Source organism: Sander vitreus, chromosome 19, assembly GCF_031162955.1.
Source record: "Sander vitreus isolate 19-12246 chromosome 19, sanVit1, whole genome shotgun sequence".
Lineage (NCBI taxonomy): Eukaryota > Metazoa > Chordata > Actinopteri > Perciformes > Percidae > Sander > Sander vitreus.
In genome coordinates this window covers 16,565,336-16,583,481 of record NC_135873.1, presented here as the reverse complement: position 1 = coordinate 16,583,481, position 18,146 = coordinate 16,565,336, and the positions used below count along the sequence as shown (strand labels likewise).

Sequence of the window (18,146 nt, the reverse complement as noted above, 5' to 3'; positions counted from 1 at the left end):
TACCTATTATGTATCTAATGTATATGTTATATGTTTGCATGAAGGAATTTACACAATGAACGTGTAATTGTGTGTAGTTGCATTTCAGAGTAATATGATTCAATAGCAAATGAATGCAAACTATTTTGACCCGCAAGGCTTACTCAATGCATTTTGTGCCAAAGCAATGACAAATGACTAGAGTCATGTAAACAACTGACCCAATGATCATATAAATAGTCATACAGTTTGACGAAGCTCAATACTCATTCGACGAATGTGTCAAAGCGATTGAGGAAAAACTGCAAGTAAAGTAAAGCATGGCCGTGTTGTTTTAAAACTGCAGCGTCATGACTTCAACACAAGAGGTCAGTGTTGACCTACCACAGATCTCAACACTTCAGAAATCACAGACCACATGTTTGTAAAAACAAAAGTATTTTAATAAATATAAATACAGCAAAATACAAACGTAACTTAGCAACAACAAGAAACAGACATTAGAAAGACATGTAAAAATAGATTAAAAATACATCTTATGGGTACTTATGCAGTGCATCGGTGCCTGTTGTGTCAGACAGTAACTTTCCTTCATATTTCTTTCTGTCTTGTCAACCAGAAACATTCAGGGTAATAAATTAACAGCAAACATATAAACTCTCAGTCAATCGTGTTCCCAATGTCTGTCATGTTAAGTCTGTGTTTCCCTTGGCCCCCAGTCTTCTTGTATATTAAGAAGCCTACATTAGAAATATAAAGCGCTTAGTGAATAAGTCTGTCGAGTCAAAAGAAGTCAAATGAAGCCTGGACAGTAGGTCCGGTGTGGTCTCCATGCGTGTGGTCATCATGTGGAGTATGAGCAGCAGTAGTCAGACACACTGGAATGAAGGCAGGTCTTATTGTTGTTAAGGCTGGTTGAACTGGCCCATGAACAGAACAGCACCTGAACACAGGAATTGAAACATTAGACACAGCACACCTGGGACGTGTTGAGCCCCGACAAAAACGTAGCAATACATTGGTTTTTTTAAAAACTGAAACGTTGGTGCGTCGAACACCCCGTTGTGTGCGCAAGTGATCTGCCTTTTTATTACTGGCTATCGTTCGGTAACCTTGGTTCTCTGAGTGAAGAGACTATCTCTCCAGGGCAAGGCCGTCCGGGGACCGTTCCAATCACTGTATATCAGTGACCCAGTGCACACCTGGGCCTTTTATGCCACGAGCATGGGCCACGTGGGTCAGTCCCCAATACATATGGAATATGTACAGTAACGCTTTGGAGAAATAGTCTCGATTTGATAGAGAACACCTGTGACACAGCCAATAAACGAGTAGTCCATATCCACGACCTTCCACCTTCCGGGATTGCTCTGTTGCCGCTGGAGATTCCGCCATATGTCCTTCTTATCAGCCGGATGAATCTGAGTTTTCTGTCGCACGACTAAAACAACTTTTGAACGTACACATGTTCCACCAAAACAAGTTCCTTCCAGAGGCTATTTTGCAGAGGCACCGTGGCTTCCGTCCCGCGATTAGCACCGCCCAAGACGATTGGGATTGGTTTAAAGAAATGCCAATAAACCAGAACACGTTTTTCTCCCATCCCGTAATGCTGCGTGGACTAGCCAGACTTTCCTCCGCAGCGCTGTGGAGGAAGGTCTGGCAACGAGAGACACGCCCACCAAACGAGAGAAAACAAAGCCGTTTAACACCGTGCTGAGGAAACACGTTGTTCAACACGGAAACCGTAGCAAAACCGTGCACACAGTTTTGGGATTGAACATGCCCCCGGACTGCTAAAAATGGGATTTCATATTAAAACGTAATTAGAGTGTTACCTGTTTGTTTGTGCTGGATGAGGAAGAGGAAGGGTCGGTCCAGAGTAATCTCCTCCACCGCCATGCGAGAAAACATCACCGCAGCTAATGGAGGGAAGGAATGAAAAACAGGTCAGAGTCTGTAATGTGTGTAGCTGTGGGATCCCTTCATTGTTTTTGCCTGGAGCCCCAGATACTTCTCAACACTTTTGTGTGTTATTATTGTATTAAACACAAAATGTATTTAGGAATTTGTACAAGATATGCATAACATTATCATCTTAAGTCTTAAAGGAGGGGGATGGGTGAGATTTAGTGTTGGGCCTACCTGTTGCTGCTGCTCCCTTGGTTCCTTGCTCATTCACCTCGATCTTCACTGTCTGCAGAACCTTCGACACACACAGCCTCTCATCAGCTGGAGGGCAGAAACACACACTGATTAGACACATAGTTCATCTGAAGGCACTATACCAGGCCCCCAGGAAGTGCTCAGCCTCGTTCCCAATTTTGTCTATTGCAACAAATAATCCCCCCATGGCCCAGAAAGGATTTCTCCCATAGACCTCCATTGTAAAAGAGGCCAACATTGTAAAAGAGAGACATCTGTAAAACGGATGCCCGGGCACCTCGAACTGCAAACAAAGTTGGTTACGACTCTTTGTATGCTGAATTTTCATTATTCACTATTCTTGCCTTCCTTCCTTCTTTCTACCGTCTTTTACCAAGTTTTTGTCTCTTTTTTCCATCATCATTTAAATGTTGTCCAGGTCCAAGGCTGTTGTTTAGTAAATCTATCGCTGACATCGCTGTATCCTTCCTCTTTATAGAGACTTCCTACTGTATAGGAGGTTAACTTACTGTTGATGCGTGAGAAGTCAGCAGTAGCCAGGTTGAACATGTCTCCCAGACCCATGTTAAGCAGAGCAGTCTTCAAATCCACCTCAGAGTTCAGAGTAAACCTGCGATAAACACACACAAATCCTCAGTTTTCACCCTGGTTGCTTAAAGCCTTTGAGAATCGATATGTAACAAACGACTGTGAAACTCCACTAAGTTTATGAGAAAGTATTTTCTAAATAATTTCATGTTAGCTACCCACAAACAGTCTGAGCCAGTCTCCCTCACCTGGGCATGGCCAGCTGTCGCTTAACATTCCTCAGCTCCATTCTCCATTGCTTAATCTGCTGGCTGCTCAGTTCGGCACTGAGCGCGCTCAGTGGAACTTCGGGCTCGAAGGGTGATACCAGGAGCATGCTCAGTGAGTCTCCCTCGTATGGAACCTCAATGACATCATAGTCCACCCCGTCGGCAGTCACAAACTCGCCTGTTGATTAAGGAGAAGGACACAGATGTATTTTGTTTGTATTTTTTTCAAGTAGGACAAAGTCTGCCATCTTTGGAACCTGTTGCAAAATTGAGATAAAGTGCACTGAGTCATTGGTTGAACCTACCATAGTTGAAGCGGTTGGTGAGTCTCATCATGTGCACGGGTACATTGCTGCCGTTGGCACAGTGGAACATCCTCTCCTGGGTCAGTTTGGGGTCAAAGGGAACCTTCCAGAGGCCCTTAAAGTCGAGGGCATTAAGGAGGACCAGACGGGTCTCATCAGACAGAGATCCAGATGCCAGGAACTCAGGGATGGCACCTGCAGAAGAAAATCAATCAATCAATCAAGATTTATTCATACAGCACCATTTCATACCAGATGTTGTAACAGCGGTGATGTTGTGTATTGTTTAGGGTCCTCGCCACCACGAGACAAATCGGCATTGCAAATTGAACATGTAGCTGGACTTGAATGGCCTTCTTTTGACTGAAAGTACTGCCAAACAACACTTGTTCTGCTCACCAGTTCCATTTTCACTTTCTCACAGCCTAGTGCGTTGAACGCTCCACCTACGTAAACACCTTCCCGTAATCAACGGCGGCGTCATTACGTCGACCAGCGTAGCGCGCGTATTGTAAGCGCAGGGTTCGGTTCGATGGGAAAAATATTCTAAGGTTTGGCAGAAACCGAACCCCGTCAAAAAGCCCAATATTCGGCCGAATCTGAAGCCGAATCCTGGATTCGGTGCATCCCTAACTGGAACACTCTCATGTACACTACTGGAACACCCTCATATACACTACTGGAACAGTAGGATTTCACTTCCAATAGTGTAGGCTATATGATGTAAGCAGAAAGGCCACTTCAAACAAAATTGCAGAGGAGTCCTTTGGAGAATGGTGCAGACGACATGCTGTCAGCCAGTTGGTGGGAGTTACCTGCAGTGTGGTCGGAGACCCAGGAGTTGATGATGCGGACTGCCTCCTCTGGCTTGCTGAAGTCCACCTGATTAGGGTGTGTCTGGAAGGCCTTGGCCAAGGCCCTGTGGAATCCCTTCTCCAGGGTCATCTTCCTCTCCACCATGACCGCGCTGGCCGTCTCCACCCCCTCCTCACTGGACACGTCCCGCTGCAGGAGACGCTGCTGCCGGGACATCCCTCGCTCTGCAGGAGAGGCGAGAGGAGGATGTCGTTCATGGTTAGTAAGTAAGTAAGTAAGTTATTTATGAAGCACCTTTCAAAACCAGGGTTACCAGTGGTGGAAGTACAAATGTTGAGGTACTTGTACTTTACTTGAGTCTTTTCATGCCACTTTCTACTTCTACTTTTCAGAGAGAAATATTGTACTTTTTACTCCACTACATTCATCTGACAGCTTTAGTTACTAGTTACTTTACAGATTAAGATGCTTGCACACAAAACACATACCCAACTACCCAACATTATATAGGCCTACAAGTCCAACTGTAATGATTAGCTGATTAAACACTTAGTTGATTGACAGAACAGTTTGGATCGTTTCCCAGTAATCGCATTTCCTAATCCTAATTATTTGACTCTAGCCTGTATGTATCACTCACCCTGCAGAGAAAAGCCCATGGCAGCAGTTAAGGCCTTGCGGGTGTTTCCGGCTGCACCGAGCTGAGCCATGGCCAGGACGGAGGCCACGCCGTATGGGGACAAGGCCATGTTCTCGTCCACAGACTCCTTGGCCAGCTGCGAGAAGACCTTCAGGCCAAAGTCAGTCTGTTTATCCTGCAGAGAGCCCAGCCCCACTCTGCTCAGAGTCAGCAACAGGAAAATAGACACGCAAAGCATCCTGGGAAAGAAAGAAGAGAATAGGTGTAAGTTTAATTGGGTTTGGTTTGAATTCAAACACTTGAATTTCGACAGCTAAAAGTAAAAACCCCAAGAAAATATGTTACATGGATGTCACCGGGGGGGAAAAATGTTACCCCATGTGTTCTTTAGAGATGAAGAAACTGTTAGGAAACAGTTTGTTTCTGTTTCTAAGGAACAGTACGTTTGTTGAATTGCTCAACACTGCAGAGAGAATCTAAACAGCTTGCAGATGTGTTCAATAAAAATGTAGGCGTAAGAAAAGAAGCCAAGGATATTCTTTGGCTTCCATAAAACTAGTAAATAATGCACGTTGCCTCAAAGATGCAATCATACGGGAACTGATTCCAAACCTGATTAGGAAAGTTCAAAAATTCCACACTTGGTCAGTGTAGAATGGTAGTCCACTGTTGGTAATATAGGAGTGTGTGTGTGTGTGTGCCTCATGCTGGATGTGTATACATTCACGTCAGTGTGTCAACTGGAAAATGTGTGCGTCAGTAACATTGGTGTTCCACTGCAGACATCAATGGTGTGTACTGAGGGTAGAGCAGCTCCTAACACTGTAGCAGCAGCATCGTAGACTTGCTGCTGATCACAGGTCAGTGCTGGGACCTCAGCCTCTGTTTGCATTAGCAGTCACATCGAGCTATGAACACACATGCCCTCACTGAGCACCACAGAGAACTACACACCGCTTGATTTCCCATGTTGTGCGTTGGCCAGAGAAGCCACTGGCCATGGTTAAAGTAACCATAGTATCCTCAAAAGTGTTACGGCACATAACACACATAACGTCACTTTCCACCTACTTAAAGGCACAAAAAGAATTCCATACTAGTATGGGGGGCACCCTGGTAGCTCACCTGGTTGAGCATGTGCCCCATGTACAAAGGCTCAGTCCTTATCGCAGCGGTCGAGGGTTCAATTCTGACCCACAGCCATTTGCTGCATGTCATTCCCCCTCTCTCTCTCCCCTGTCCTGTCAATTAAAGGTCTAAAATGTCCCCAAAAAGTCATTCATGGGTATGAAATCGGGCTGTCAATCAAAATGTTTAATCGCATGATTGTCCAGTTAATTTGCGATTAATGGCACATTTTTTATCTGTTTTTTTTCAAGTGTTTAATGCTGGAGTGGTATCTGAGACTGGACGTACTCCGCTGAGAACTCAGCTCACATTGACAGCATACACGCAAATAATGATTTCCCAAACTACAGAGCGGCCCGGGGCCCAAAATGTGCGCGTGTTAATCCCACATCAAAAATAATGAGTGGAAAAGGAATTTGCGTTAACTCGTTCATTCACTTTGACAGCCCTAGTATTAAATGACTACACCTACACCACCTCAGTAAAAATAATAATAAATCCTCAGCACCCTTTTTAGAAATATGGTTTTTTTAGGCTATACCATGCAAGATGACCACAATAATTTTAAAACCCTGACTATGGCTGTTAATAACTCTTTCAATGCTGTTTCAATCTCCAAATATCTAGACAGGTTTGTACTTTTGCAAATTTGCAAATGTTCAGACAACCCTGTTATTCCTTTTGTTTTTGTTACACCATATTACTGTAACAGTACAACAGCAACACATTGGATCAAATAAAAAAATAAAAAAAATTGCTCTTAATGGAAGACTGACATTGATTCTATTCCCTGTGGTTTTGTATTGCACCACTAATATTTAAAAAAAATCTGCCAGTAAGTTCATATTAGATGTATGAATCTGATTCCAAAAAACGAAAATGTTACGTCCAGCTGAAGTCACTTACCTTTTGGTTGAAATGTGTCCGATGTAGTAGAGCAAGTCTCTGTTGTTTCAGCTTCAGTCTGCTGCTGCTGCTGCTGCTGCTGCTTGTGTCTGAAAGCCTGAATGAGTTCCTTTATTTATAGTGTGTATAGTGCTGCATGGTCTGAAGCCACGCCCCCCACCTACGCACGCGCACACACACACACACACACACACACACACACACACACACACACACACACACAGAAGTTATTAGAGAGGATGATGTCATCTGACACTGTCTGGACAGGCTTCCTTTTCATGAACACACACATCCACTCTCTCCCACTCTCCCTCCCTCCCTCTCACTCTCTTCTCTGTCTTCCCAAATCATGACAAAGCATATGGAAAGTCACTTAACTGTTTTCCCTGTCTCATTCAAACACACACACACACACACACACACACACACACACACACACACACACACACACACACACACACACACACACACACACCACTCTGGCATGTGCATTTATGTTTCCCCTGAAGAAATTGTCTATCAGCCTGTAGAGGAAATGGGTGCACTGTTGTCTTAGGTTTGGTTTTGCCATGAATATAAGTATTTTATAATATTGAAACAAACCAAGGTTGTGTGATTATTATTTCAGAATGTGTGAGATTTTGTCAGACACAACACGCCAGTTTATGAGAAGTGACAGTGACCCTCCATCTGTTTCCTTCATGGTTCCGTTTGATTACCAAGTTTCAGATTCAGTTTTTGTTCGCCATAGTCATGTTTTGAGAAACACATTTGATGCAAGAACACTATCTTGTTTTTTTGGGGGTTTTTTTTATCTCATGTTGCACAACAATAATGAAGACGATACAGACTTGGAAAGCATTTGGGACATTCGTGTTCAATACGAATGTCTATATTTCTGATGTAGACATTTTGAAAAACGGGTCAAATTTCACCCCTGAAGACAACACAAAGTAATGTGTGTAATGTAAAATATGTTTGGCATGTGTACTAAAACTCTGATATCTGCACTAGTATTAAAAATGTTTAAACGATAACCAGCTTGTGATCTATAAACGTCTGCATCCCATGTCCTAACTGGACTCTTTTGGAGAAAAAAAACAAGTGTCCCGTTTTGGTACCACCCAGGCATCCTTCAATGATGGAATTCATCAGGACACTCATTTTTCATTTTATTTCATCTATGGGTGCAGAACATGTGGGGGGGGGGTTGCTTGAACAGCTGTAGTCCTGGCACCTGCCATACCATTTGCTGTAGACATCCATAATCTCTGCAGGATCATTGACTACCATGCATGCACACCAATAGTCCACTATTATTCAGAATATGACAATATTCTGAATTTGATACAGCTCATGTAAACAGCACATTCCGGTTGGATATTCCGAATGAGGCCTTTTTTCTGAATATAGCATTTTTAGATTAAGACATGTGGGATATTCTGGTATTATTCGGGTTTTAGAAGCATTCTTTGGACATGTATAGAGCATTCGGAATATGCGTCTCAATCATAGACAGTAAAAGAAATGGACACAGCGACGCCATAGACTTCCACCGAGCCCAGTGAAGTCAGTTAGAAGCACTTTCCCGGTGATGGCTGAGCGTTACTGAGCAGCCTCAAACGGAGCTTGACGACATAGATGTGACGTGAGCAACCTGTCTGAAAGTTGGAAGTCTTCTGGTAGCTGTGCCAAGAGAAATCTCAATCATTCAATCTTGTGGATAAAGTGGATTGTGGATAAATGTTGCTTCATATGAAAGGAAAGAAAGAGGGACGCTGTGTTCACATAGTCCAACAAGAAAACGGTCCAGCCGCTGGAAAACTGAAAAAAATCATATTTTGCACGGCTGCATGTAAACGGGAACATTAGTGGAACATTCTCTTTCATTAGCCAGAATAAGGGCAAAAACCGGAATAGGCCTATAATGTGCATGTAAACTTACTCTGTGTTTTACTCAGTTCCACAATCAGTCCCAAACACTCACTTCTTGACCAGCATTTTTGTTGCGGTTGATATCACAATCCATAATGGGTGAATCCTCATGTCTTTTGTGTGATTACCTTATCTTTCATTCAGTCCCTCTCTTGACTCTCACTTTGGGGGTGGGTTGACAAATCAAAACACCAAATTTGGTCGTGGCTTCCAGCATTCCTCATCCCACTACTCACCAGGCATCTGGTAGACAGTACAGAGACTGGGAATTACACACATTTTCCAAATGTGGAATGAGGCCTCTGGGAGACCCACAGAAATCCTAATTGAAGCCACTTTTTATCTTGGGAGTTGAAAAGCAAAGCCACTAAGAGCTTCTTGGAGCTGATGTTTCAGTTATGGTGTGCTTGATGTCAAATTTTTGACAGTGAAACCAGAAGCTGTATCCCGTGTTTAGCCATGACACTAACACTAAGCCATAAGGGTGGGGCTGGGTCACCCACATTACAAACAGACATGTTTTCTCATTTCCCTCTAGTGGTACAGCATCTATCCATGAAAACAGTTTTTTTGGGTTTTATTTGTCGTGGTTATGGTAAAAAAAACATTGCGTTAGATGGTGACGGGACCACCCTGAACGTCCACACCCTTCATTTCTGCTTTGCTTCATAAAGAACACAATTCTTCTTACATAAACGTTGGCAACGAACGTAACGCTTAAGCTGTGAAATACGCCAATATGAATATGATGTCTGGAGATTCTGAGTTGGATGGAGCATTGTTGGATATAGGTGATTTGGGACTTCACTGACAGTAAATACCTGTAATCTGTGACATTCGCAGATAGTGCTGTAATGTTATTTTCTCCCAGAATGCATTGCCATTTACAGTATGATCCTGTATAACATTAAAGCAGTACGACACTGAGATTCTAGCTTTAAATTTGCATCAAAGGTTTACAGTGTGTGTATAGTTTAGCAGAGCAACGCACCTGCTGTCTTACTATAACGCCAAAGAATAGGACAAACCCAGGCAATAAACGGAGATGGAAGGTTTAGGAACTAGACTGCCCTGATGTCATTGTCTTCTGCCTTTTATCTTTCTTTAAGCCAAGACAAGAGTGTCTGTGAGGGACATTTATAGGCCCACTAACACTGTCTTGCATGGAAGGCAGTGTAAATAGTTTAGTTCTGTGTTTTGGTGGCTGGGTTTGAGTGTAGTGCACTTTAATTGCCTCGTTAAATCACACACAGTGCAGCTCATTTATTATCAAGATTAAAGAGATGTAGTTCCCACTAAATAACTTAAGACAGGCGAGAAACAAACACAAGCACACAAATGAGAGGCCGTGATGGGATGGGTCTATGGCCTCATGAGTCATTTATGGAGACCTTTGTTTTCCCCACTTGTTGTTACTGCACATGTCATCCTGCTGTCTGTTTACACAGTGTTGCCAAAAATATACAAATAGACATCAACATGTCTTTACTGTAACATGACATAACACTCCACAAGCGCTGAGGATTTGGTTCATTCCATATACGGCTGTGAATGGAAATTAGGAGTGTACCACCCACCCAGTTCAGGGCTTCAGGAAACATGGGAATCGACTGTTGCCAAGACAACACACAGCATCACACACTTGACACACACACACACACACACACACACTCAATTAACTCAACAAAGGGGTAAACAAGTAGTTGTTGACTTCTTTTCATACGTTCATACATTGTAACTAATGACTTTATTAAGGGGAAAACACAAGGAAGGCCGTTTCCTTTTAACCAGGAAACAGGTGTTCGTGTCAGGATTTTTAAAGTGGTTAGGCAGAAAGGGGGGGGACCAATAATCAGTCAGCTATATCAGAAAAATTCTTAGGTGTTTTCCGTATTTATATATTAGATTGGATTAACAGAAATGTCTCAGAAAAGGTACTGGTAATTTTCTGCCATGACATTATCCGTTTTTCTACGGCTATATTTCTTACGGTGTACGTTTTTTCGTACGATATCACACAAACATGTTAGTGAGAATGCATTCAATGTGTGTATCTAATATTTTCCTACTTGTCTTCCCAGCAAGCTTCCTATTATAGACCATTATCATTGCTGTTGTTTGATAATAATTACTGTTAGTAGTAGTAGTAGCACACGGCTGCTTACGGTGATCCTCATTATGTTGAAATATTGAAACAGTTTTGTGTATTTCTTTAGGTGTAATACAGTAAATGCATGTACCCACGCATGTTGCACAGGAGAAAGAGGAAGGACATTGCAGTGAATCAAGTAAAAGGCGAGGGAATTCCCTGTTTCACTAGCTGATCTGTTGACCCGGAGGTCACAGCTGTCTGGCACTGAACAGAGTCCTATTTTAGATTTCAGTGTTTGCGTTTGAGTTCTCAGTCTAAGAAAAACACGCTGAAAATATGCACTGAAACAGAAAAAGGACTTGTGACGAGTGTGTCATCAGACATCACTGTCTTAACTGGTAAACTTTTGATTTGTATCAGCAATAATATATTGCATCGCTGCGGTCTCTTCTTGCCAACTATTGGAACATGGAAACAGAAGGTCAGACAAAAACTCTGCTGTTTGTCAGTCATGTGTTTCTTGCTCATTTGGATGGATATTCATTAGTAGCCTGTAGTTTCAGTGTCATTTGTAAAACAAAAAAATAAAATAATAAAGTCAGCAGGAAGAGATTGCTGCAATGCAAGATCTAGGAGCTGATCCAGATCAAAACTCACCAGTTCAGACCGGTCTGAGGAGACACTCCCGTTGTCTTCTGTCTGTTTCAGTGTTTATTTTCAATACGCTTTTTTCGATGTTTTTGTCGGATTTTTGAAGTTTGTCGCCTCTTGACGTTTTTCTTGTGTTTTTCCGAGGTTTTTTACACTTCTTTCCAAGTTTTTGTCTCTTTTTTTTAATGTTTTTGTCACTTTTTTTCAAAACATGCAGACATGTCCCTAGATCAGGGGTCTTCAACATTTTTTTAAGCCAAGGACCCCTTAACTGAAAAAGACAGAGCAGGGGCCCCCTACTACATGTATTGTATACAATTAAGTTGCATATTAAACTGGGCCTACAATAACGTGTAGGGCAGCCTAAAGCCTTTATAAATACATTTTTTGCATAGAATACTAAGCTATTAAAATAATAATTGTTGATTTTATAAATCATGTTTTAATGTTATACATACATGTGGCACAGTGAATCCTTAGGATGAACTGTATCTTTGGATGCCATAGTGACTACTTTACCTATAGGCCAGTAAGCCTCTCATCAGTGGGGATTTATACTTGCTAATAATATGTTGTATTCATGTTAAGACATTTTCATTTTTGAAAAAAACTTTCAAAAATTAACAATAATTTGGAGGCCCCCCTGCAGTGACTCTGAGGACCCTCTCTTGGTCCTGGCCCCCTTGTTGAAGATCCCTGCCCTAGAGCTTACCTATGCCTTCCACACTGACAGCAGCTATGCACAATACTGGCTCTGCTTCACTAAATCACATTTAAAATAAATGTCATAATTCTCAGAACAAACCTTCCCTTTTTACAAAGCTTTCTGATCAAGTCTGTTTCATTAGTGGGAATCATCTGGCATCACTGGCTTGCCCAGGTCCAGGCCAGCTCAGCGGCGTCTTTCTCCTGTCGCGTCCTGCTGTCTCTCCTACCTACACCAGCACCCGCACACCCTGTCCCCCTTCTACCTGCCCGCGCACTGTGCGCAGTGCTGCTGCACATGAGGAGAGAGGGGAGAGGCTGCTTCGCTGCTCCTCAGTCACAGAACAGAAGACTGTTTTGGCGGCTAAAGGAGAGAAATACCTCGCGTGCTCGCTGGACAATACTGACGACTTTTCTACAGAAAGTTGCCAGATTTGTCGCTAGTCGCTTTTTTGAAAAAAAGTCGCTAAGGGGGTCTGAAAAGTCGCTAAATCTAGCGACAAAGTCGCTAAGTTGGCAACACTGCCATCACCTCGTACACTTCAGGCAGCGGAACTTGTTAGGATGCGACCGCGACGTGCGAGCAAAAAGAAGCGATAAAAATGGATAACAGAAAGCGCAAAGGCGGCGCTAAAAAGGCAAGAAGCTCTAGAAAGTGACGCGGCCACTGAAGACTGAGCAACTTTTTCTTTAAAACCAGCGAGAGTGAACGCCAAATGATGACATGGGTAAGCTAAGCTAAGCTTTAGCTAGGAGCAGTGCAGGATGCTAGCACTCGTGCAAAACATTATATAACGTTGCCTACAAACCACCGTTAGTGTTTGTGAATCAAACTTTTTCTTTTAGCTCCTCAGCAGCAGCCACTAGTCCAGTTTGCTTCTATCAGTGAAGAGCCAACTCCAGAATGGGCAGGTAGGGTTGCTCATTGAGTGAATATTATAATAACTAGAATTAATATTAATGAAGAGTATGGTGTAGACAGTGGTGTAGTCTAATGTATTGTATTGGGTATACTGTACTGTGCCATATCATAGTGGGGGGTTTGGGTATCCTCCCCCAGGAAAATTTTGAGCGTCAAAGACTTCATTTCCTGCATTCTGACATACTTTTATGGACCAATTTACGGTGGAAATACCTTTAATTAGCCTATGCGAAGAAAAAAAACAGATGACAATTCAAAATATATCAAAATAATAATGCAAAGTATGTTGTTACATGTCATTGCGCATATTTAAGTGGGTATATGGAAATCCTGGAGCGTTCTTAGTGGGTATACTGCGTATACCTGCGTATCACGTATACTACACCACTGGGTGTAGACCTCCTCCGTATGAAAAATGCCCAGAGATAATCAGTGATGCCAGATGATTCACACTAATGAAACTGACTTGACTTCATCAGAAAGCTTTGCAAAAAGGCAAGATTTGTGCTGAGAAGCATGACAATTTAAAAAAAATGTGATTTAGTGTCAGAAGTAGAGCCAGTAGTGTGCATAGCAGCTGTCAGTGACAGTGTGGGAGGCATAGGTAAGCTGTTGTGTGTGAACAAGCAAACATGATCAGATTAGTTACAATGTAGTCTACATCCACGACGTTCCTCTTCCAGGATTGGTAATGGAAGGCATTGCCAGGAAGGTCTGGCAATGCGCCACTACAAAATAACCACTTTATATGTCCTAATGTTACTAGTGAGCCATTATGCTTTTTATCATCGAAAGTAGGATAGTAAATAAATATAAAAAGCTCAGGACTGAAAGGGAATAGGATGAAACTAATATGAAATATTATACACATTTTTTTTTTCACTTTTATTTCATTTCAAGGTTTGGATATCTGATAGATTCTGATATTGTGTCGTTGTAGAAATGTTATGTAACTGTTAACTTATAATAAATCTACATTGTGAAGCAACACTGAATGTGTTTGCTCTGAATTGGAAATTCAGAGCAATTTTACAAAAAATACACTGAATTACAAGACAGTACAGAACAGTGTGCTATTGCAGACATATATACAAAGGTTTTAATTACATTATTTTAAGATAACTCCAGGGCTGAAAATGAGTCCTACTCCGGCCCTGATTGAACGTGCCCCTGTTTTGTGTCTAGCCTCGTCACCTGCCGTTGTGTTGCCAGTCCTTGTTGTCTTGTTACCCAATCAGTGTTTCCCTTCTTATTGCAGTTAATTTTCCACTCCAGCTGTGCCCTGTCTTGTGATTGGCTCCTTGTGTATTATTATGTATATAGTTTGCGTGCTCCCTTTGTCTGGTGTCAGTTCGTCGTCGTGTTCTGCGTCGAGAAGTTCTGCCTGTTTCTGGTGCTCTGTTTCCCAGTAAAAACTCTTCCTACTACCTCCTGAGCCCTAATCCTCGATTATAGCTCCTCTGAGGAGCCTCCTCGCTCCCCGATCTACGCTCCTCCATGTACATTTTAGGAATTGGGACGTCCTTCAACGTTGCTGTATGCACCACATTGACTGCTGCTGTATAAGAATGCGGCTGGCCGCGTGGGAAATGTGTGTTCCTTGGGATTGTTTTAAAGCAACACCGAAGCACTTTTCCTCTTCGGTCCCCTTACAGGTTGGAAGCGGAATTGTGTCCATTATGTCTCATTCGAACTACAGAGCCGCTACCCGATCTGGCAAACTTGCATAGTGCGGCTATAGCCGATAGAGGGCCGCAAAGCAAATGCAGAAGTGCCGTTCACCCTGTTACGAGTTGATGAACCACTGAAACAATTTTGGAAACATTATTTTAAGGTACAAAATAATCTTTGGTGTTGCTTTAATCCTAACCACAAATTTTTTTCTAGTCGTTTCGGTGCCTAAACTTAACTTTCGTCGTCGCATAACGCTCACTTTTTCTTTTTGCCTAAACTTAACCGCAACCTCCACCGAAACAACCGACTACACACATCTACTAATTGCCGCTGATATGACCGAGCTGTGACCAAGGGTCTGTAGCCGACGGCAGGAAGCTCTGGCTTTAGTGTGCATAACTTTTCGTACGATGTCTTACGAACCCATTCATGAGAATGCGTTGATTTACGTAAGTTAAAATAAGTCCATTTTTTTATTTAAAAAACAAAAACAAATGGGACACAAAATATTTCCATATGTCTGCAATATTTAGAGTGCCTCCTCAGGGTTTGAAACCCCAGTCAGCATAATGAAGCTCTGTCGTGTTCTGTTGCCAGGTGCCAGAGAGGTGTGTGTACAACTCTGTGGTAACTGTAGAACACCCATGTATGTACTGTACAAGGAGGAATAAACAGAAACAGCCCAGGGTTTTGTCAGGTTTTGTCATGTCACATCAGACAACAGGACATGCCTCATATGATTAAAAACAGGAAGTGAATCAAGGGACAACGATAGTCACCCTTCCTGACATCTCAGCAGAGACTGAGAATAAAGGTTATCTAATTTATTTTGGACATTCTTAAGACTGTGGTATGTTGGAAAACACAAGTCATTGTAGTGAGGTGGTAGGTGAGGCATTACACTGTGGAGATGAGCCATTCAAATCTTCTTATATACCCTGCATCAATCCATTCATTTGTCCATCAATTAACCACAAATTAAACAAATTAAGTACAAAAAGTACAAATGAAGGTGTAGCTAACTGAAATGATTTTTGTTTTTACATTTTAAGGGCTTTTACACTTTAAAAATAAGATTTCTTCATACTCTAATGGATTTGTATGCATTAAAATAAACCCATGTTAACGAAAGCATGCAGATGATCCATCAAAAAGCCTCAAAGCTATAGTGTGCGACTTTTTGATATGAACAAACGTCCGTTACATTCAAGCCATTGCCAAATGAGTTGATACAAAGCTAATTAAGACTCTCAGCTCCACATAACTCTCTCTGTATTTGTCAGTGTGGCTATGTTTACAAAATGGTGTAGTTAGGGCACTTTCACGCGCAGAAGCTTGAGTGATGCGTTTCATGTCACCGCTGAGGACAACAGCAGCGATCAGCTGTGGAGACGAAAAGGACATAAAAATTACAAGATAATTACCTCTTCTGAAGAGTGTACTACTACTAGCAACTGCGCGGAGGAGGGGGGGTGGGGGTGGTGCGCGATCACAGAAGGCTTGTATCATGTGGATGCACCGACAGTGTTGTTGTCATTACTTAGAATTCCTCATCGGGGAGACAGAAACTACGCACTATAGCTTTAATAAGGCAGATTTACTGTATAATATGTATGTCTCAGTATGTAACAGCCTGTACTCAAAGACAAGCAGGTCAAGATAATTATGACTTTTAATGTGGTCAGATAACAGGCAAGGTTCAAAACAGGTGATGGTAATGGTTACTGCAGGGCAGTAGGGAGAATGGATGGGTCTCGAGACCCGGTTCTATGAAGAACCCAGTTCCAAGCTTATTGCTATCGAGACTAGTGGATCATATAACGATGTCTGAAAATAGATACATGCGCAAACCGGAAAAATGCTTTACGAGCACATTGTGTGTGTAAAGACCGTAGGTAAAGACTGGCCTCCCCACCGCAAATCATTCAAAACACAGTCGGACTGGCCTCCGAGAGCACCGCTCTGTGGGCCGCTTAATCAGCTCGTCAACCCTCTGAGCCCAAGCTCGTCGTATATATGTATACGACATAAAAAGGCATCTTTGATTAATGACTGATCATTTTCTAACCATAACGAGCAGGTAAAAGCTAATACTCGCACTGTTCCGCTGATGTCTTTGGTGTCTTCGTAGCCCTTTCAGAAGGTTTTTTAATCCAGCCTGTAAACCCAGCGTTTTCCAGGGTCTTTGTGCAATATATCCAAACTGTTACATCCGAGAGTGATACACTTTATGTCCATAATTTATGAATTTACGGTCATTTATTGCCGCTAGCTTTGATGCTACGGCTTTTCCCATGATGCTCTGGGAGACCATTCTGACCAGTCAAAAGCTTGTTTACGTCTTGTCAACCCAATGGAACGGAATAATAGAAAATTATCGAAAATGGTATCAATATCAATAAAAATGAACGATCCCCATCCCTAGTAGGGAGTATGTGGATCTAAAATGACAGGAGAGTTAGTGTGTGGCAGGAAAAACAGAGCAGACAACAGAATGTGGATAACTACTAGCGTATCACGATTTTCCAAATCTACACTTCGATTAGACTTTTGATTTTAAGGTCACGATTCCATTCAATTTTCGATAAAAACAACACCCCGAGAAGCCATCTTTTGTTGGAGGTGATGGTTTTTCTACATCAATCAACAACTTCCACATGAAATCAGGCATAAATACAGAACATTCTTTCACATATCCATCACTATTTCAGCTATGCCATTGTTAGACTCTTGATTCGTGAAGATCAAGAGATCATGGGTTTTGTGCCCTGACAACGTCATTCACATTTTCAAATTCTCCTTTAAAAAGATAGGCGACATGGTATATCAAGTGTGATTTATGTATTATTTATTCTATCACAGAAAAAGAATTTGTCCAAATGACACATTCCTTCTTGATAAGCATATTTGTCATTCTTGGTCTTCTCCATGAGCAGGATTGACCTAAGCACACTGTAGCATTATTCATGCTGCTGGGTAAACCTCAACAGCCCACTGTGTGGCAAGAGTTCCCAAATACTTGGTTTGTCACTCTCAACTGAAAGTGAAAGACTAAAAAAGAAATCTGTTGGTTAATTAATTATTTTTCTGCTATATTACTGATATTAAAATCTGTCCAGGTTTGTTTGACTCCTCCATATTCTATATTATGACTTTGCTCTGTGTTCTTGATTTAAAAAAAACAACTTTGTTACATAATCTTTGCATTGCTCTGAACAGAATCATGCATTGTGTAAGCAACAGGATACACGGTATGATCTCTGATGGCGAACCACAAAGCAGGAGTTAAAAGGAAAAGGAATGGAAACATTTTTTTACTGTTTGGCCTGAGTTAACTTGCATGTGGTTAGAGTGAGTAAGGTGGGTGAGGCTACCGTGAACCAGACCGAATGTGCAGACTGAAGATTGGCACGCTGCATTCATGAACACA

General features: G+C 42.1%; 1 protein-coding gene across 1 annotated transcript; it reads right to left on the bottom strand.

Annotated features, from left to right (window-relative positions):
- Positions 1-400: 400 nt before the first annotated feature.
- On the bottom strand, positions 401-6,845 carry serpine1 (serpin peptidase inhibitor, clade E (nexin, plasminogen activator inhibitor type 1), member 1). Its single transcript, XM_078276315.1, has 9 exons — positions 6,738-6,845; positions 4,704-4,942; positions 4,063-4,287; positions 3,248-3,442; positions 2,922-3,120; positions 2,655-2,755; positions 2,125-2,211; positions 1,818-1,901; positions 401-922 (listed from the first exon to the last, which is right to left on the bottom strand). The coding sequence occupies exons 2-9, from the start codon at positions 4,939-4,941 to the stop codon at positions 885-887; spliced, it is 1,167 nt and encodes a 388-aa protein (XP_078132441.1). The 5' UTR covers position 4,942; positions 6,738-6,845; the 3' UTR covers positions 401-884.
- Between the last annotated feature and the right edge of the window lie 11,301 nt (positions 6,846-18,146).

What these genes read in the sequence shown, in the direction of transcription:
- serpine1 (XM_078276315.1), bottom strand. Translation starts at nt 4,941, where the DNA reads ATGCTTTGCGTGTCTATTTTCCTGTTGCTGACTCTGAGCAGAGTGGGG. An exon ending in CAAGGGAGCAGCAGCAACAG is followed by an intron (nt 1,902 to 2,124) that starts GTAGGCCCAACA and finishes TCCCTCCATTAG; the next exon opens with CTGCGGTGATGTTTTCTCGC. An exon ending in CATCCAGCACAAACAAACAG is followed by an intron (nt 923 to 1,817) that starts GTAACACTCTAA and finishes TCCTGTGTTCAG; the next exon opens with GTGCTGTTCTGTTCATGGGC.